At 38.4% G+C, this 21534-nt stretch overlaps 1 protein-coding gene across 1 annotated transcript in view; it reads right to left on the bottom strand.

The window, feature by feature from the left end:
* ARHGAP42 (Rho GTPase activating protein 42) overlaps positions 1-21534 on the bottom strand; it is a 262991-nt gene that overhangs the window by 177216 nt on the left and 64241 nt on the right. The window contains exon 2 of the mRNA XM_005614996.4: positions 17742-17837. Coding sequence (XP_005615053.1) covers positions 17742-17837 — 96 coding nt within the window. The remainder of the gene's footprint in view (positions 1-17741; positions 17838-21534) is intronic.

Below are 21534 nucleotides of genomic sequence, written 5' to 3'. Positions count from 1 at the left end.
TGATCTTGTGACTGCTCGAACCATTTCTTCTAAAACTTAACTTAAGCAAATCTGAAAATTTTTTTATTACATGCAAATTTCTAATACCCAAATACTTTCGTTTATAAAAACAATTATTTGTGATGCTCCATACTTTATTTATCAATATTAATATTTACATAAATAGTAACCATTTCATTATCTGCTTTGAGAGTCCAGACTATTGTGAAATATAACAGCTGGTCCTGCAATTACAGATTTCGACCGTACCTAGACAATATGACAGGAGCTTGATTTAGTGAGAGCAGCATTCCAAAAACAATACTTAATACACAATGGGCTTTCAATAGATGATCGTTAAAAATGAATTAATGAGTTTAACAATACATTCCCACAGTCTATTTGCTCTATAAGGAGAAACATACCAATTCTTATTCTAGGCTTCATAAAATATTATGAAAAGGACAGGCCAGATACTTTGGAAAATTATGTTGGCTATCCACATTCTTGCCACCTGCATGAAACTTTCCTGGCTGTATTCACCAGTAATAATCTTTCCCCTTCCTGACCATCTGGACTATGAGATTACTGGAGAGAAATCAAAATACAGTTTTGTGGATAAATTTTAACTTTCCAACAAATTATTGAGGTCTAGAATTTTGCTATAGGTTTCCTTTTTATCTCCACAGTGCGATATTGGAAAAACACTTTTGGAACAAAAGAAATATATTTTTCAGGTGTATTTATGACAGGTCCTAGAGTATAAACATGCACAAAGACAGCAGTTGAATTATACCTAGACAGTGAGGAAGCACAATCGCTTCTATATTTACTAATATCATAAATTCTGAAACATTCCTGAACTGGGTAAAATATGTATTTCCTAGCTTAATCTTTTCAGCAGGCTTAAATTCACCCTATTTTTGACTGTGGAAAACCTGTTTAGTGTCTGGAAATACCAATGAGAGAGAATAAAAAGAATTACTCCCTGGTCGTTGTTGCCATAACTTTAACTACCTTAAATACTAAGCATCAAACTATTCAGTGTTTCAACAATATCTCAGCATGGGCTTTACAGATTTTACAACTAGGAGGAGAACTGAGAAAGCATGTCACTCTTGCATCCAACCAACATTTATATCATAATCAGACAATTACGTGTTAAATATTTCTTCCAGGAGTCTTTCCTCAAACCTAAATACATACTCAAAAGTACAGATCACAAATTCAGTGACAATTATGTCAACAACACATTTTTTCACTTTATTAGAGACAGCAAATCACTTATGACATTCAGATATGCTGATGAATACGAGAGAACTGAGTTAGCAGTAGGATTATAGACTTGGTTAAATCTCAAGGAAAACATGAAAACCTGTAAAAGTCTATAAAAACCGGACTGAACTAATGCAGTCATATTTTATAAGTCCAGATTATGCCCCAGCAGTCTTCATTTTTCTATTTGGGTGTGAGATGTAGGCTCTGTAAAGTTCTTTCTTAGTATCCTTCTGGCACTGACTTTTCAGGAAGAGTAGGAGAAAGGCAGTAAAACGTCAACACTTAACTGAGGATATGAGCCAGAGCAGGTGAATTTGTCTTATCCTCTAGATCTGACCACACTGAGAAAAACAGGAGTCGAATCAACATACACAGGCAAGTGACACCCAACATTACACTACATGGCATGCTATGATCTAACAGGGAATCACATGAGCAGTTCATGCCTGCAACTCCCACTGAGGGTGTTTGAATTCTTTGAACATTTAAAAGATCAAAGGTAGCATACTGATTGAAGTATTCAATGGAAACTTTTGGCTCAGAAACAATTTAACCCAAAAACAAAGAAAGCAGCACAATCAGCTTGTGGTATTCCTGAATACTAAAACACTAAATAACAAATACGGCAAACAGATGGACTGATATAAAAAGTGACACCAACTCTCCCACCAGATACTGTGTGTCTCTGGTAACAACACCCTCACTGATGGGCTGTCCACTTTGTCTGCAATACTGGCATTATCTGAAACCACAAAGTCTAGTTCTTTTCTGGAAGCCACAAAACTAAATAAGATTTTTCCACTCCATTTGTGGCTTCAAGCTCCATGGATGCCCAGTTGCAAATAAATTCCTTCCTAAACCAACAGAATAAAAAGTCACAGGCCCACTGCCCAATGCTGGCAGGTCACTGTAATACACCCCAGTACTAGAGGCATAACCTTTCTTCTAACACTTCACGGCCACTTGGAATCCAAGGTCTCATGAAGAACTACATGGAAATTTACTTATCTTTGAGGTAACTAAACTGGGTTCTCCACAATGTCCCTCTGGTGCTCAGTTTTTGTATTTAATTGCAAACTCAAATCAAAAGGAGATTAATCTTGAAAACAAGTCTCTGAAAACTTGCACTGAAATTCTTCCTTTATATCCTACCAAAGCATCCTAATGTTGCCTTCAGGTGAATCAGGTTTTGGAGAATATGAGATGTACCATGTTGGAAGAGCATATTAGATATTATTTTAGTAATAAAAAGTTATTTAATATTATAGCATAGTTTGCCAACTAAGCATCAAAGAACAGTAAGAAATGCACAGCCTACAAATGAAAACAGTCATAAAATTAAACTTTTATCAAGTTGACCAGGTGCTCTGCATAGAGTTAGGAACTGCCTCATCTCTGCTTCATCACTTGTCTATTACCATCAACTGTGCCACATTTCGTCTGTTCAGTACTCAGATGCCAATCCAGACTCTGAACAGGACACATGGACAGAATCTCCACTTTGGCATTCATTGGCTTAATATCAAGCGATTTCTTTCTGCTTTCTCTTGGTCCTGTTTATCCTTTCCGCATTTTACCCAGATCCTTTGCAGGGGTTATGACCAGTAATCTAGTCTCCTTGTAAATTCCCCAACACTTGTTCCTAGTGCTCCCCTCCACACCTGGGCTCTGACATTCCATGGGTCCTCAGGCACTAACCTGTGTTATACTTTAATCTGGTCTGTCAACATGGGTCACAACACTGCCTGCCACTTCATATTTGGGCTGAGATTCAGAACTTGTGGCCAAATTGTCAATCTTCCACTCTTTTCTGGTCTAACTGGATACTCAGCCTGGTTTCTCTTATCCTCACTGGCATAATAACTGGACTCAAAAGAAGACAGACAGCTTCTGTGAGCCAGGGGCTTCACCTGTAAAAGAGAGTTACCACTACTGCCACAGATTGTTAGGATTACCTATTAAAATGGAGAAGAATTGTAACTCCAAGACGAAAGTCACCATGGATGCACAGAAATAACTCTAGACTGCGTAACTAACATTCTTTTCTTCATATACTCTCCTGAACTGAGATAGGACCTTTTAGTAATACCTGCTTTGAAATTACCAAACTACAAGGTAGTTTGAGAGTTCTAATATACTCACTATATATGTATACTGGGCTTATATATATTATATAATATGTATATAATACATAAAATTCACATAAGGCTAAATTTTGGCAAATAAATACACACAAATATAAAAAGACAGCCTTTCAGTTTCACACACTTCCAAAGCTTGATTCCAGTTGGTTTCTCCCTGACTTCATGACACTTCCTCACTAATTCAAATGAATTTCATCTGAATTCTAGCAACGCTCTTTCACTAGGAGACTTTACGTTAACACAGTAAGTATTGCTGTGTAGAGCATAGTCTGCAAGTCATATATATTTATTGTTTTCTGTCCAAACTTACATGTTAGAAAATGAAGAACTGTGCTATTGTGATACTGCCTTGTTTTCGTTTTGTTTTGTTTTAGTGATATTTCACCTGTTTTCCAAAGCCAAAATAACCCCCAATTCAGAAACCATTTTTCCAAGGTGTAGACCACTCACACTTTGGAGCACCTCTACTATCTCACTGAATGTCACACAATGATATGAGGTGCTGAAGTAGGTGTTATCTTCATTTTGCCAATGAGGAAAGGAGGATCAGTCTGCTCAAGTGACGTGTCCCATGATCTCACAGCTAGCAGGTGAAGAAGCAGGTATTTAATTTTGATTGTTTGATTCCAAAGTCTATTCTCTTCCAGCAGACCATTATTGCCAAAGAAGGAAGAGAAAAAAAAAAAAAAAAAAACACGTAGTGCCAGCCTACTACCCTGCTACATTACAGGAAAAAACAGGCTTATCATCTTTAAAGGCAAACAGTCCCAGAGCTGTTTGTGCTCAAAGGGTAATCAGGCGCCAAGTATCCTGTCTTAAAGGGAACAATCAGTAATTTATTGCTGACAAACAACCACTTACACCAAGTACGCACCCCCCCATCCTTACTGCCATTAGGAACTGACCTCCCAGCACTCCTTCACATTCCACAAAGACTGAGGCACCCATTCATACTCCTCCTCTGCACCCAATCCTCCCGCCACCACCCTACTGAAGCTTCAACATCCGCTTCCTTGTCGAATATCCAGCTTCTCTTTTCCACAACCTCTTAACCTCCAATGACCTTCTCTCCGCTGTAATTCACACACCCACGAGGACACTAAGAGTTCAAGCTATCTAACCCCTTTGCTCTTGCTTTTTGGCAATCCTTTCATTCAACTCTAGTTTACTCCTAATCTTATTTCCCACAGTGGTTATCTAAAAAGAATTTTCTCCTTTCTCAAGAACCCAGCCCCAAACTTGCCCTCACTCATACCAGATGGCCCTCCTGCTTCTCTGAGAAGAGTTCAAGACCCTCTGATCAACACTGTCTTTATTCATTCTCTTCAACTTGCCTGTGTCAGTAAAGCGGCCCTCTTCCTCTCAAAAGCTAACAACTCCCCAGGAAGCTTCTAATCTCACCCTTTCCCAACTCTAGCTACATTTTTCTCTCATCATCACTCTTCTCCCCTAGGCCTACAAACTTACTCCAGCGTACTCCTATCCTTGTGAAAGAAGAAAAGCAGGAAAACTGGGGGCAGGCGGATTTATCTGATACTTAAATCTGATACTTTATCTGTACCCGCACTTTGCATAGCCCTCTAATCCCCAGAATACCCCAGGAGGCAGGGACAAGTAAGACATTCAAATCTTCTCTCACCATTCTCCTAATTTTCAAATAATGAAACTGAAATATAGAGGCTAAATAATAAGCAAGGTCATAGAGCTAATGAGTAGCAGAGTCAAACTTTGAACCCAAATTAGCTCCCCTGAAATTTACATACTTTCCCACTGCTCTAGGCATAGTCCCACAGCCCAACTCACTATTTTAAATTTACCAACTCCGACTACCTCCTGAGAATTTCTACTTGAGGATTTTGTGTGCATCTCGAAACTTAACCTAACTCACAATTCTGCTCCACCCCCCAGATACTCTGACCACATATAAACACATAAATGGGCTCGTAACACCATTCTCCTAGTAACTCAAGTGATGGATTATCTTCCATCCTTCCTTCTGTATATCCAGTCACCAAATACTGCAGCTCTCTCTCCTCTACTCTTTTTCCATACCCATTTAAGGATATCACTTCATCTCTGCTGTACTATGATAGCAGCCTAGTTATTAGTTCCCCAGCTTAAATGGTTTTAACTCATCATATGTACTAATGGTCAGAATAAAATTCCTAAAGGGCATCTTTGACTATGTTATTATCCAACTCAAAAACCTTGAATGGGTAAATAAAGCCCAGACTCCATATTGCAAGTGATTTGGGGCCTCCAAGATGTGGTCATAGGTACCTTTCTAAGTATCTGAGCTTCAGATGCTACTACTTCTAATCTCTAACTTAGCACTTTGAAAACTACTAGACATTCCTATAGTTTCCCCTTTCCATGTCTTCTCCTACATTGCCTAAGCTGTATCTTACTTAACCATTAGGACCCACTTCAAATAACCTCCTCTATCAGAGCATCTTCTGATGTCTCCAGCCAGAGGTCCCTTCTCCAGCTTTAGTGCTCTCCCAGCATTTTTGTTCTCACTCTAGTGCTCAGCACATTCTCCTTAGTAGTATAGCTATTATATCACAAAGTGGTTTTTTTTAAGCTCTTCTATTTTATAAGCCTAATAAGGACACAAGAAGATTTTATTCACATTTGCATGTACTAAACTACCCATAAGCTTCTTTGCACTCAGAAGATATTATTAGTAGAGAATTCTAAAGAATCCAAAGTCTGTATCAGCATGAAGTGACACCTTGTATGTGAGTTTAACTTGAAAAGCCACTTTTTTTCATCCCTGAGAAATTTGCACAGCATCTATACTGGCCTGTGAATACCATCTCTCATTCTAAGGATATATATCAATTTCTTCTGCATAAACCAAAATCTTTTTTCAGACTGTAAAGGGTGATATGGCAATAAATGCCCAGGTTTCCCTACAAACACATGGCTTCTACAGCTTTAGTGACTCCTTTGGCAAAACACTGAGCATCAGGGATCTGGTGATCCCAAAAGCACACCTCTGGAACAGACTTTTTCCCTGTTTCGGTACCCTTCCCAGTTGCACCTCCTGCAGCATAAACCACAAGTCTATGCTTTAGAGTAGCGGATTTCCACAGGCTGGATCAGACACCAAAAATCTCCATAAAATTAAAGGTTCCTAAGGTGTCAACCCAGGGGATTCCACCTTAATTCAGGTCTGAGGTGGAGCCCAGGAATCAAATTTTTAAGGCTCCCCATGGTTGATTCCAATGCTGGGCAGTTTGGCAACTACTGACTGGACAGTGCATGCTTTGTGTGAGGAATTAAGAGTTCAAGCTACATTTAAACAGGAAATAGTTTATATTTTATTAAAATCTGTAAGAATCATCTCTACTTCCTCGCTTGAAGCTCATCTGTACTTTCAATGGCAGAGTCGTATTCTTTTCCTCTATAACCACAAGGAGCAAAAGACATTATCTCTGAGTCCCAAGAATCAAGTACGACCTAAAAACTCTTCTCTCTATAGCCCTCTGAATCATGACTCAGCAACTATTCTGAATTCTATGACAGAGAAATAACTCAGATTTAGCATTTTTTTTTCCAGCCACATATTCCTATCCAAGGCAAACTTTGCTTTTTCTTTTTTAGGCCTATTATTCAACTCTTTTTTTTTGCTTTCCAACCTCTCCCCCGCCCCCACCCCCTACAAGTCTCTCTTCATTGCTCATATGTTCATTCTTGTCTTTTGCACATGAGTTTTCCATTAATCTCTGGGTGCCCATGCTCTGCCTCCTAACTCACTTATTTCAGACACAGTCTCCAGGACCATTGCTTTTCTGGTCCAAACATTTTATGTCAAAATTGAAACCGTATTTTTATTATTTCATTCACATTTAGAAATGTTCTCTCTTGGTCCATAAAAGATTTGGTGATGAAGGCAATCTTTGACTCACTCTGAACTGGCAATGATTTTCATGCTATAATTCATCACATACACTGATGCCAGAATAAACCTCCTAAAGGGCAACTTCGATCATAAATCTCGAATGTCTCCTGAGAATGTGCAAATTAAACTTTAGACTATATGGCAAAGCCCTCTGAGATATTCTCTGGCTCTCAATTCTCATACTTCAGCTAAAAGGCTATTACATCTTAGTTTTTTTCAATATTGCACAGATCAAGACAAGGAAAATTCAAGTACACAGTTGAACTAAATATGCCCAAGCAAGGGAAGAAGTCCCATGGGCTAGGGCAGAAGGATGCAGTGGTCAAACACAGAACTGGAGAAATGCTTCAACATTCTAAATGCTTTAGAAAAAAATCTAGAGCTGTTACCTGTGAGGCATGCTGGTTGTATATACTGCCTTTCTCTTTTGCACCAAACGGTCTCACATCCAGAAACAGGTAAATGTTTACATAGTCATGTAAATTTGATTGATTACACAGGGAATGGAGGATAAGACAAGGTTCACTTTATAAGCAGTTTGCAGTGGTACCACCAGCTTAAAATTAGATATCTGTATATTAAAAATACTGAAGAAAAATTTTAAATAATCTCCCTCTTTAAATCTCTGTAGCACTTAAAATAGTCTGACTTTTATATAATGAACTTATATATTTTATTGTCTAACTCCTCTGACAAATGCAAATCCATTAGGGTGGGGATTTTTTTGTTTTGTTTTGTACATTCACCTGTCTTCAGCACCCAAAACGGTGTCTCACGAATCACAGGTGCTAGATAAAGCTTTATAGAATGAGTGAACAAGTAAACTGAGAGTCCAAGTTCATGACCTAGGAGCCAGGTGATCAGGTTCTAACACTATGTGATATTAAAAAATTATTTTACCTGTGTCTAAAGCAAAATGACAGTTAGCTCCCACATTCTCCAAGATCTCTTTCTACTCTAAGACATTAAACTTGGAATTCTAAGAAACCAGCCCAACATTTCTAAGTTAGCAGTAGCATTTTGTGACAATTCAAACAACACAAAACAAAATAACAAAGAAAATAGCCTGTGCGATTCCCCACCTTTCCACTCACACATACATAAAGAAGGTATGAGAACTATTCTAGAACTAAAAAAAAATGCAGCTCCCAGATAGAAAGACATAAACTTCTCCACACCACGACAACAACTGTGACACAATGCTATCTTCAAAAGCTGTTTTCAAAGCAGATGAAGAATTTACATTACATTCAACACGGGGGGATAAACCCCACTAAGCAAACTAGGAAATTGCCGACAAAACTCCAAACTACACACCTAACACCCACACAGGCAACCATATACCTTTCTGATGCCTGATGTTCTGATGACCAAGAGGCAACAAAACATGTTTCTGTTGTTATGCAAAACATTATGACAAAAATGTCATGAGGGGTATGTCATGGTTCAGGCTTGAAATTACAAGCCAACCATATGCTTCCAATTTTACTAAGACCATTTTATTCATACATAAAATAAAAGAGATGTACTCTGATTGCAGTTCTGTGGGTCAATGCAAGCGCATAAAAAAACCCATTAAGTTTCCATAGGTTACATTATAAAGGCACACTATATGCCCCACCTTCTGCTGGTCACAAACCCGGAGAAATGGCCAAGTGAAATATTTTAAGAAAAGCTCATCTGGGGTAGCCTTCTTAAATCTTCCATAAGGTAGTCAAATTAACCTTTTTAAAATGCAAATATGATGTCACTTCTCTGACTAACACCCTGCAATGGCTTCTCATTGCCTTTAGGTTAAAATTGCACATCCTTAACATGGCCTATTAGGTCTTGTCTATCTGCCCATAACCTTCACACACGCCATTTTCCCCTTGGCTGTCTTCTTTCCTCCTCAAGGCCTTCATTCATCCCTTCCCTAGATCTGGAATGTTCTCTCTACTCCACCTTCACTTATCACTTCTCCATGGCTGATTTAAATGTCAATTCATCAGAGTGGCCTTCACTCAACTTCCCACTCACCAACTAGCCCTGGTCTATTTTGAATATGTTCTCTTAGCAAAACATACTTTGCTTTTGTAGCATTCGACACAATTGTGACTTAACTGCAGTTGACTGTTTAATGTCAGCTACCCAATGAAAGTATAAATATAAATTTTTTAAGTCATTGACAATGACTTAGACTTGGTTGCCCCTTCAGTACAAATAGAATAAATAAGTTTTATTGACAGAAAATACTGGCATAGACAGGTTAAAAAGAGTGGGAAAAAGCTACAAAATCAAATTCCTGACTCTAATCTCTACATCCTTTTGCTTATTAAAGTAATCAGGTTAGGCCCAAGATGGAGTCGCTCATGCTAAACCCCACGTCAGCCAACCAAAACGTAACTAAGTTTCTGTGCTCACTCTTCCAGAAAAGGAAGCCTAGGTCGACCAATCAGCGTTTGCTTTCTCAGCACAAGTTACCTAACCCTGCTCCAAAACTTCCCTTTCTTCCATATGAGGAAAGTAACCGTGCATTAACCAGTCAGCAAATACCCACGGTAATTTCCTTGTTCTTGCTCACTTTGGTCTAAAAATCTCTTGCCTTGTACAGTCTTTGGAGCTCCTTTCTATCTGCAAGATTGGATGCGGCCAGATTCATAGTAGTTGAATAAAGCCAGTAAGATCTTTAAAGTTGACTCAGTTGAATTTTCTTCTTTAACACTCTTTAGCCTATTGCTCTTATAGAAGAGCAAAAAACTATCCTGTTAATCTTCCATAAGTCATGGCTGCCTCACTGCGCCACACTTTATACAGTAGATTCTCTGCGAGTCAGGCAACAACTTTTCCACCTCTCTACAAACGACCACAAGTGACCACAAAAGCGCTAAGAGTACTGCATTGGGGATACCAATAAGTTGTAGGTAGGCAAATTCACAGATACAGGATTTGCAAATAATGAGGATCAAGTGTATATTCCCACAACCCAACTTATACTGGGCCACAGCATTTATTTCATTGTCTAATGATTTTGCAGAGATTTTTGAGCCACCATTAAGTCACTAACCATAGATAAAAGTTCTTTCACTTCCTCTCCATTCACCCTGAAATAAGTCTTTTTAAAGACATGTTACCTAAAAGAAGAACATTGCTACCGACTTATCCTTTAGTCTATACACTCTAGGAGGACAAAAGCTTTACTCTTTTCACCACCAGCTTCCCAGTGATTGGCACAGTGCTTGTCACCTAGCAGGTACTCAGGAAACATTCAATAACTCAAAGAATAGAAAAATTTCTAACTCTGGTTTGAAATATTTACAAACATGAAGAAATCTGTTCTAAATGATTCTCAAGTACAAGCAAAGTTAGATACGTGTTTGTGTCTTGTATGTAAATATATGAACTATTTCCTTCTCAAAATTTAGTTTACCATAGAGAAAAAAATCATGCTAGACATATCCAAATACATATATATTTTAGTTTTTAATGTCTTGCTCTAAAATTCTATTTAGGTACTTTAAAGTGATTTGCTTTTATAAAGGTGTACTAGATTTTTCGGGGGGACTATTCATGGAACAAATATTTACCAAGCCCCTGCTACAAATAAAGCTCTAACGTATTATACAGGAATAGAAATGTGAGTAAAATTTTCTGACCTCAAAGAGCATATCGTTCGCTGGCGGAGATAAGAGACCGAGTTCTCTGTGAAAAAGACTGAACTACTTTTTGTTTAGCAGAATAAATCACAAAAGAAATAAACGGGTTTCAGGGGATTACTGTATATCAGTAAGTTAAAAGAAAATTTTTTCTTTGAGACGTGGCTTCTGACATGTTTCAGATTGTTTCTTAGAGCCTGAAATTAAAAAAATCTAAGCCTTTGAATTTCAAATTAAATCAAGTTATAGTCTTTAAAATACAGAGCTAATATGATGAAAGCATCTCTCTCAAGTGGCATGTTTTTTTTTTTAAAGAGAGGAACTCCACCAGAAATGTGCAACTTTCCCAGCTGTTCTGATCCTCAATTGTGGGTGGTTTCTGTGTGGGTGCAAAAATAAGGGTGGTAAAAAAAAAAAAAAAAAAAAAAAAAGGAAAACAATAATTCAATTGTCCAACTGAGAGCCATTAAAAAGTAAAATATGCTTCCTCTACAGAGTTCAAAAGAAAATATTATTTGTATAAACAATTTAGGCATTTGGAAATGTTCCACTTTAATAGAGGACTTCCTGATTTATATAACCACATTTAAGTGGGTTGTAATGAGGGTTTGTAATAACTGATGGATTTCCTTTTGATTCAGCAAATGAGAAGGTAATTTGTTTCCTAGAATTTAATAAAAATCACAGATCTCTTTTTGAGGGGTTTGGTTGTGGTTGGTAATGGTTGTCTCTAGCTTGCAAACTTTTCCTAAGAAAAGCTCATGAAGAGTTTCATGGCTGCACATCACCTTATGCACCACAGTATCATGAGATAAATATTAGCAGTAATCTGTGTGAATGTAGCTTATAACCAAATTGTAGCTTACAACCAAATTCTGAAGAAAATCTTTACAGAAGCATTTTCAATAATTTAATAGTTCGTTTAATAGTTGAATTTTATTAGTTTAAGTTGAAGAATAAAAGAGGTTCTTTTTTAGCTAAAATAATTAACGATCTTAAGTGTATTTCCTAGGTTTATAAATAGACAAGTTATTATTTTTAACCTGAAACACGTTATTATCTCTCAAAGGGTTTCTACTCTATAGGAATGCCTTCCAAATATACAAAGCAAACTGTTTGCCACACCTCCCACCCTAGCCTATGTTCTTATCTATCATTTGGAAAACTAGATCAAATAATACACTTTTCCACTGAACCTAACTGATGCATCCTCAAAGTGAATGGATTCACGTGGCAAAAGATTTATGCATTTTCCCCCCAGCAATTCCTCTAACAAGGTAAATGAAGAAAATTTTCCAACCACTCCCTTGAAAAATCTCGTCTGCTTGACACCCTCTGAGCAGGCATGGATGATCACTCCCAGGCTTCTGTCTGACCACCAACGCAATTTCAGGCTCATGGCCGAGTCCCTTTACCACTGTATAGCACTGATACAAGCCCAGCTGCAGAGAGGTCATCAAACAACAAATTGCACCTGGGCAAAGCACTGCTCCCTCAGGAAAACACAATAAAGCCCCTGTGACTTGCAATGTCACTATTTTAAATTCATCTCCTATAGTCTCACCTTTCCACATATTCTCCTAAAGACAGGAGAGGAAAGAATCCAAAACATAGAGCGCACTCCAGCCAAAGCGATATACAAAACTTGGTTCAGGTTCAAGTCACCAACCATCAATCTGTACACATACAATTTATACATAGATTTCCACACAAAAGACTTTTTTAAAGATTTAACATGCTCTTCATTCTAAGAATTATTAAGCACTAACCGTTGCTATTTCTTTGTCTGCCTATCTGCATTCAAAACAGAGTAAATACCTGAAACAGGAATACATTAGTTATGTCAGAAATATCTGGGCAACTATTATGAAATATATTTTGATCTGAATTACATAATTGATGGTGTCATTTCTCTCCTCAGAGTTGGGAGGCATAACCTTAGTTGACAAGTGGTTGTGTGTTGCCTGCCTCTACCACAGGAATTTTCTATTTAGGTGTGTCTAAAGGAATGAAGTCCCCGCCTAAAATATTTACTAGCAAACTGACTCTCCTTGGTAAATGTTTAATCTCTTGAGTGCAAGGTTCATATTGTCCAAGACTTTCCTGAGAATTACCACAGGCCATCACACAACATAATTAACTAAGCTGTTTATGCATAACCACAACTGGACTTTCCAATGGTTTCCAAGATTACATAGAAAGAAAAACTTAGAATCATATTAATGACTACTATTTCCATTGGCACTAGTTTAGCCTGACTAACAATATCTGATTTTTTCCCCTAATCTAGACTTCTTTTAAGACTTTGATTAAAAGTGATTTCAAAGTATAGGCACCAAATACAGGAACAAAACACGATAACTAGCATGCCTCACATTTGGTATAAACATAAATTCTGAAGTGATAAGTAAGTTTTATAGCCTTTTATTATCCTATACCGTCCTGTGCTAAATTAACCTAGCAAAACAACATGTCTCACAGGTGGATCCCACAGTGATATCTTTGAGCTTCTACTTGTTTGAATGAACCAGTATAAACAGTGTTTTCAAAAGAATAGTATTTTTTGTAAAGATAGCCTTTTATTTCCTACTAGTCGGGTTTTAAGTCGGGTTATGACTCACTTTGGAAATTATCAATCCCCATGCAGGTACGTGTACCAGGACTGATGCAGTGGGTATTGTCTTTTTCCACTTGCATATATATTGCTATGTAATTAAAGTTAAAGAATGGTACATTTTATATCTAATCTACCCATATAATTACCAGAGGAAGACTGAATCTTATACCAGTTTGTAATCACACCCCACCCCTCCATCACCAATTTCTAAGTCCCAAGTGTCCAGCTACTCAATGCCTAACTTAGGCCTAACTCAATGTCTTTATTCAGTTCAAAACACCAAAACAGTATGAAAAGTGGGCCATTAGAGCAGCTGTGGGAAGCTAAGTTGGATGGACTCCACAGGCTCCCTCCTACTAGGGCAACGCTGCAGTGGGCAGATAAAAGGGAGCCATCAAAAGCTCACCTGCAGCTCATTCATCCTTAGAGGAAGGGAGGAGCAATGACCTTATGCTGCTCTTGACTGGATAGGAGGGTGCTAAAAGGAGAGCACAGGATGCTGCCTTGCTTGGGACTTCAGTTCTGGGAACAACTGACCTGTTCTCTGAGCCACAGGAATTCCCCACTGGGTCCCAGACAACTAATCCCATTTTACTTCCTTCCAAGCCAGCAACGTCTCACCGGCACCAAAAAACAAACAAAAAAACCAACAAGCACAAGGCCAAAATGGTGGGAGCAGAAGGGGACAGCTGAAGGGTAGGATCACTTTACAGGCCTACACATCTAACAAACTCCGGGAACACTGTAAGCACATTAAAAGCAGACATCTTACTCCTCCTCCTACTGCCCTCCCACCCATTCCTACCACCATAACTTACACACAGAAAGTCTGCAAATGTCTTGACTTTACAAGTTATTTTGCACTGACATTGCTTGCTTATAAGAGATGAGCTTTTTTGGTAAGTCATCGTTTTTAGTGGTTACATCATTGGTAAGTCTCAAGACGACTCTGGCTGAGAGTGTTGTGACTATTACTCAATGCTAAGAGTCACAGCTGTCCCTACTTCATTCCTCTTTTATTAAATCAGAGTAATAAAGAACGAGCTGAAACTGGGGCTTCAATAAGCTATTTTAAAGACAGCGGAAACTCTGTACCTTCCCATGTGGAATGGAAACGGATGAAGGTGGGAAAGGCTAGTTCTTGCACTCCATCCACACTAGCGTTGCCCATTAGTCTCAGGGATACTTTCTCAGATCACTGTTATTCGTACAATAGCTTGCAATATCCTTGTAATTCCTCCATATCAGGAATGATTATTCAAAGTCTTCTACTATTTCTTCATTATATACATAGTTATTTTTAATTGTTTACCATATATCTGGGGTCCAGTAAAAGGATAAAAAGTATTGGTTGGTGAGGATATGGGAACATACCTATATTTTTACATTAGTTGTTTCAGAAATAATTTCTGCTTATAAATCTTTTTGCTCTAAGTTAGATTTTCCTAACACATCACTGATATTTAAATCAGATTCCCAGTAACAGGAGCTAAATAAGTCTCCTGATTTACAAATAGTAATAATATTACATCTACCCATATATAGTATTCATCTTCCGCTCCCCAACCTTGGATCTAACTCTTCAAAGCCCTCAAAGCATTAGAATTTAATAATCATAGCTAAAATAAGCCTTCACCTACTGATGAATTCACACCTTTCAAATTTAATCTGCAAGAGCCACAACAACGTCCATTTAGCCCAAGTGGAAACAGATAAACAGACCAATGCTGGGATATCAAGTTCAAGTTCACAACAACCTGGAGAAATCACCTAACATCTGCCTGGAAGGCCGCATAGCAGAATGATTTGAAAAAAAAACCTGCCTCTGCAGTTACTACCTGTGACTTCAAGAAGGTATTTTAAGTAAGAAGCTTAACAGAAATTAATAGAAATATGCAAAAAATATGTTTATTGTACTCTTAATAACAAGTAAAAGACTAACTAGAAGCAACTCTAATATACTATAGAGATTATTTCATAAATTCATATATATAAGCCTGATGGAATAAAGTCACAAAATCATTAAAAGTTGTAATATTTATGAAAACCCAGAAGTATTTGCTATAATCCTCTTTACAAAGGAATAAAAATTATTATCAGAAAATTATACACATACATGAACAAATTAAAGTTTATAAGAAAAATTATGTCATTTATTCAACGATTTAACTGAGGGTCCACCATGAATTGGGCCTTGAGTCAGGTACTAAAGCTAAAATGGTTTAAAAAATAAAACATCTGGCCTCTGACTTCTTGGAATTTAGTTTCAGTACTAAGTGAAAATAATTGCTGTTATGTGTGCCTTTTCTCTCTTTTTTTCTAAATTACAATCCTAATATATTAGTATTTTAGTAACATAATCTAAGCTTTTGTCTAGCTGTGTGTTACAAAGCCTATGTTGGGGGTTGGACATTTAGGACACAAGTGTCAAGAACTTTTGTTCCAAATGTCAGTGGTGCATGGTCACGAATGCTGTCCTTTCCCATTCATCCTGTAAAGCGGAAGATGTCATGCTGCTTGAGGCTGTGCGGCAATCCTCTCCTTTCTTCCTAGAGGCTCCCTAACTACACCTCAGCCAAGTGACAGGCACGGCTCAGCCAGCTTTCATCACAGAACCGAGTGCAGAAGGAGTCACTCACGATCCCAACAGAACAGCCACCTCCACACCCACCTCACAGTGACTAACTTGGACTTTCACAAGTTCCCTACATAACATGTCTCCAAATAAACTCATCTTATTCCCTATCTACCAAATGATAGGGATAAAGGAGCAAGCAAATAAAGTGATTGCCTGGCACAGCTCCTCTGAAAGACTGCCAACTTGACCATAATGATGGACCCATAATGCAAATCCCATAGGCAAAAACAGCTTGTCTAAGGACTCTGCACTCTGCCCAGTGATTTCTCCAGAAGGAACTTTCATAAATGTAGGCAGGCTAAAGCCATACAATGAATCAGAAACTCATTCAGCTCATCTTCTCCTGAGAGCCTCTCTTTTGTGGAGATAACACTGCTTTTTTCCTTCCCCAGCTAGGTTTGGACTTGCTACCTAGGTTTTCAAAAGTAACAAAAATATGTTGTTTAGAAATACATATATGACTGACAAAACTACAGAAGAAAAAGAAATGGCAGAGAAAAGAGAGGAATGTGATTGTGGAGAGGCAGGTGGGGGATTATAAATCCCTGCTATTCAAAGTGTGGTCCATGGACTGGCAGTGTTAACATCACCTTCCACCAAGTCTGTTAGAAATGCAGAATCACACACTCCACCTGAGGCCTTGTGAATTAGAATCTGCCTTTAACACAATCTCCATGTGTTTCATACACACAATAAATTTTGAGAGTCACTGTTCTAAATACTTATTATATTCCATTTTCATACCTGGAAGGTGAGTACATTTAGTATTATTCTCTAAAATACACACACATTTTATACAGTCTGAGTATGTGACACGTCTCTAACCTAGCCTACATATGGACCCCATGTCTACAAACAGGCAAGTAGGGATTGTTAAAATATGGGAAAAAGAATGCCGTGTGAATCTGATCTTCAAACAGTAAAAACTCAGATATAGATAAAACTTCAGAGATCACATAACTCAATCTCTTCACTTAACGGGAAATGAAACCATCTGATTCAGGAAGGAGTCTGACTTCCCCAGGGTCAGACTGCTAAATTACTGTGGTAAAGTCAGATTAGGGCTCAAATCTCTTGATCCCCAGTGATGTTGTGTGTCCTACAATAATATTAGTTTAACACAGTGTGACTGTTTTTTTTCTTTCTTCATAAACAAATACTCATGTTAAAAGAGAAATCAGAATTAAGTTAAAAAAAAGATAATTCTTAAAACCAGTATATTTAATAGTAGATGCTCAATTTATATTTGTTTGAATGAATGATTCACTTTGAGGCAGAAACAAACATTGTCATCCACATCTTCTCAAAGGGCTGAGCTGAATTACAGAATGATTAAGTTGTTTCCTTATGGAAAAAACCATAGAGCTCAATTTTAATACTCTCTTCCACAGTAACCAAAAATTGCCCTGATATTTTTTATCAAAATCAGAATATTTCACATGTTTAGCATTTGGATGTGTAAATGTTTTATCTCAATGAAATCAATACTGAAGTAGAACTTTTAAAATTATTACTTAGAATACTGAAGAACAGTAGTACTCACCGATACTAATTTCATCATCTGTTTCAGCATCACCAATACATTCAAACTGGAAATCTTGCAATGACTGGGAGAATTTCTGTACTGCCATAGACAGATCTGTAATTAAAAGTTAAAAAAAAAAAAAGGCATAAGCTAAAGGTACCACGGAATGCTCGAGAGTTTTCACGTGTAATATTATATAACTTTGATGTTAACACTATATTAACCAGAACCTTTTAAAACGCCAGCTTGACAAATTTAAGCAGAATTTAAAGAGACTACTAAAATATTTTAGGAGCTGGATCTGCTGCCCTGCTCAAGGGGAATGTGCCCCTTTAAGAAAGTTTTGGTGCCAGTCATGTATTATCTAGAAGCTAATTTCCCAAAGCCTTTATCAGAGTTTTACCATTCACTCCCTATAAATGGAACATTTACTAAAAAAAAAAAAAAAGAAGAAGAAGAAGAAGGAATGCTATTGAGGTTGCTACTGGAAAAAAAAAAGCAGCCAACCTTTGATTAGAAAGGTCACTGATTTCAGTTATACGATACAGACTGTGGAGCAAGCAGGGAATGTGGTTTTGATTTCTAAGGTGAAAGGCCACCTGAGAGGTTGTTTACAAATAAGCTTGTGATTTATAGACCACAAGCTAAACATAGTCTTCAATCCTGACTTCAGTCTGAACAAAGTCCAGAGTGAGACTAAATCCAGGAAAAGAATTTTTCTTTATTCCTGGAGACAATATAGAAAAGACCAGAATAATGAGAAGTAAATCCCTGGGAGGCAACAGCCTGGGATGTGCCCTAAGACAGTGGTTAAGAATGCAGACCCTGGAGCCAGGCTGCCTGGGTAGAAACCAAGTCCCTTCACTTTCTCGCTATGTGACCTTGGGCAAATTATTTAGCTCCTCTGGGCCTCTGTTTCCTCATCTGTACAGAGTGACTAACAATGGCATAACGACATCAGAGCTTTTTTAAGTGAGGATTAAGTGAGTTAATATTCGTAAAGGGCTTAGAATAGACCCTGGCACTTAATAAGCATTAAGTTTGTTAAATAAGATTAAAAATAAATCAATCTGACAGCGCAGTATCAGGGAAGTGTTAAAGCCCCACCTCTCAGAACTATTCTCATCATCCATGCCAACCTTCCACAGAAGTCTGCGCCAGTAGGAAAACATATTTTTCTGGAATTCACTCTATACTTCATTTAATGGTATCTCCCACGGGTTCAAGCCCGATACCTATACTCTTACATTTACTTCAAGCAATAGGAGGAGACAAAGACTCTCCTTGATCAATCTTTAGTGAGGTACCTCTGAGCCCTCTTCCTGACTGGGCCTCTATCTTGGCTCCCTGTCCTCACTGGGCCTACATAGCCCAATTTTAGCCGTCATATTGCCTCTGATGATTGAGATTATTATTACAACTTCAAATTATCATCTCAGTGGTTAACCAGTTTAGAGAGAATCCCCCACTCTGGATATCTGATCAAATTTCTCATCTCCCACCTTTGATGCATACATTCTTGGCCTGCCTTCACCAAGAATCCTCCCACCCTTGATGTCTCCTCTTAGTAATTTTCCATCCACCGATACAGCCCTCCCCCTAACCTGCTCCTTGGCTATCTACCCCGACTTGTTCTTATTGCATTCACAGTGGAGCCTGATCTCTCTCCCCTGTTGGGATACTCTTGACACCGATAGCACCAGTCCTACATAAAGTCTTCCTTACCATTTTAACAAGTGTCAGAATAATTCTTTCTTTGAGAACAACTGTGGCCCCCTGCCTAGACACGACCCCAGTACTTACCAACGTAACCCACCATTCACGAAACCAAGCCCAAGTACCTGACAAAGTAAGGACTCACAAGTGAATAGTTCTCCAAACATGCAGGTGACCTTTTGCACCACTGTGATCCAAGAACTCACCAACACACGCACCAAGGACAATTCTGAAGACCACAGGTCTCCAGCCTCAGAGAGGCTTTTAAAACAACAAACAACAACAACATAAACGAAATACAAACACACGCACATACAAAAGACAGTTTGTTTTTTTTTAAATCTTGTTTGAAACAATAAATCATGCTCTGTTAAGAAGTGCTACTCATAGATTAACACCTCATCTCAAGAGAGGGGTAAAACTTTGGGACCAGCTGTGTATGCTACTTGAGAGGTTCTCTCAGTTTAAGAGAGTGGAAAGGTCTATAAGCTTAAGAATGGTTCTGCTTTATGCTTTCAGGAAGAAAGATGACGAGAGCCTCCTTAGTGAATTATCAGTCAATGAAAAGAACAAAGGCTTCATCAGAACTAGACTTCACCAATTAGCTGTGAGGCCTTGAACAATCACTCATCCTTCCCAAGATGCATTTTTCTTATCTACACAACAGAGAATTAATACTTATCTCACAAGGTTGTTATGAAGACTAAATGAGGTATGTGCCTTGTACATTCTAGGCAACTCAATAAATGGCATTAGTTATTATCATTCAAGTCCACTTCATAAAGGTGTGAAAGTTGACTGGCGTTCCAGACAGACGGGAAGTGTGCAAAAGTATGCATTTATCTGAAAGTGCACAGCTCTGGCTAAGAGTAGAGAAATCATAACACCTATATCAAATGTTAGGAGAAAACAAAGAAAGAAAGCAGACTCCTAGGATAATTGTAAGCCAAGCTGTATGCAGGTACACTCCAAGACTTGGGAAAAGCATCCCATTCAATGTCCATTTTTCTATGTACAATATAAAGGCCTTATGCTAAACTGTATTTGAAGTCACAGATGCAATTCCTATAGCAGAGTGAAGACGGGGGCAGGGGACATATGGGTGGATCAGGATTCTTAGGAACCTTCTAACAGATATCCTTCCTGCTCTCCCCTACTCACCACAAGTTCCTCTGAGTTTCCTTTCAAACTCCATAAGCTATCCGGAAGATTCGTCCTAGGGAATTCCTAACAACCCCCACAACCGACCATTTCTTCCTAGACTGTCCTTTGCTTCCCATAGCCTTGCTCCTTGACTGAGAAAAATAAGCTGCTTGGTCCTTGCACAGAGATCACACTGAAGGCACTATAATTCCTGTCCCCAAACAAGAATATAGTAGCCCACTGTACAATCTATTCTTGTCAATATTGCCAAGAGATTGAGAGTATGAGTTCTAGGGGCAGGTTACCTGGGGCAGGTTACCTGGGTTAGCTTCCAGCTTCTGTCAAGCAGTGCCATGATCGTGAGCAAGTGCCATAACCTTTCTTGTACCTCGGTACCAACATTTGTTAAGTGGAACAGAACCCATCTCTCAGGGTTATTGTAAGGAATAACTGAGTTAATACAGATGAAGCACTTAGAAGAAGGTCTGACACACAGTTAAGCACTTAAAACGTGTTGGCTATTTCCAGGTTGAACATCTCAGAAAAGAAACATAAATTTCAGGAATGAAGGTGGCAGCTGTTAGCCCTTAGATAACCTTGGAAAATGCTCAAGAAAACAGTCTGTTGATGCTTCAAATTCTCTCTTGGTTACATGGCTATTAGGCTGTGACAGAGACAACCTGGTTATTCAGTATACCTGTGTAAGAGACGGGTGTCTACTTCAACCCTGGATGCAATCAAGAATGCATGAATGGAGGCCAGCTCCGTGGCCAAGTGGTTAAGTTTGCGTGCTCTGCTTTGGTGGCCCAGGGTTGCGCCGGTTCGGATCCTGGGCATGGACATGGCACTGCTCATCAGGCCATGCTGAGGCAGCGTCCCACATAGCACAACTAGAAGGACCCACAACCAAAATATACAACTATGTCCTGGGGGGATTTGGGGAGAAAAAGCA

This window comes from Equus caballus, chromosome 7 (assembly GCF_041296265.1).
Source record: "Equus caballus isolate H_3958 breed thoroughbred chromosome 7, TB-T2T, whole genome shotgun sequence".
Classification (NCBI taxonomy): Eukaryota; Metazoa; Chordata; class Mammalia; order Perissodactyla; family Equidae; genus Equus; species Equus caballus.
This window is presented reverse-complemented; position numbering and strand designations above follow the sequence as displayed.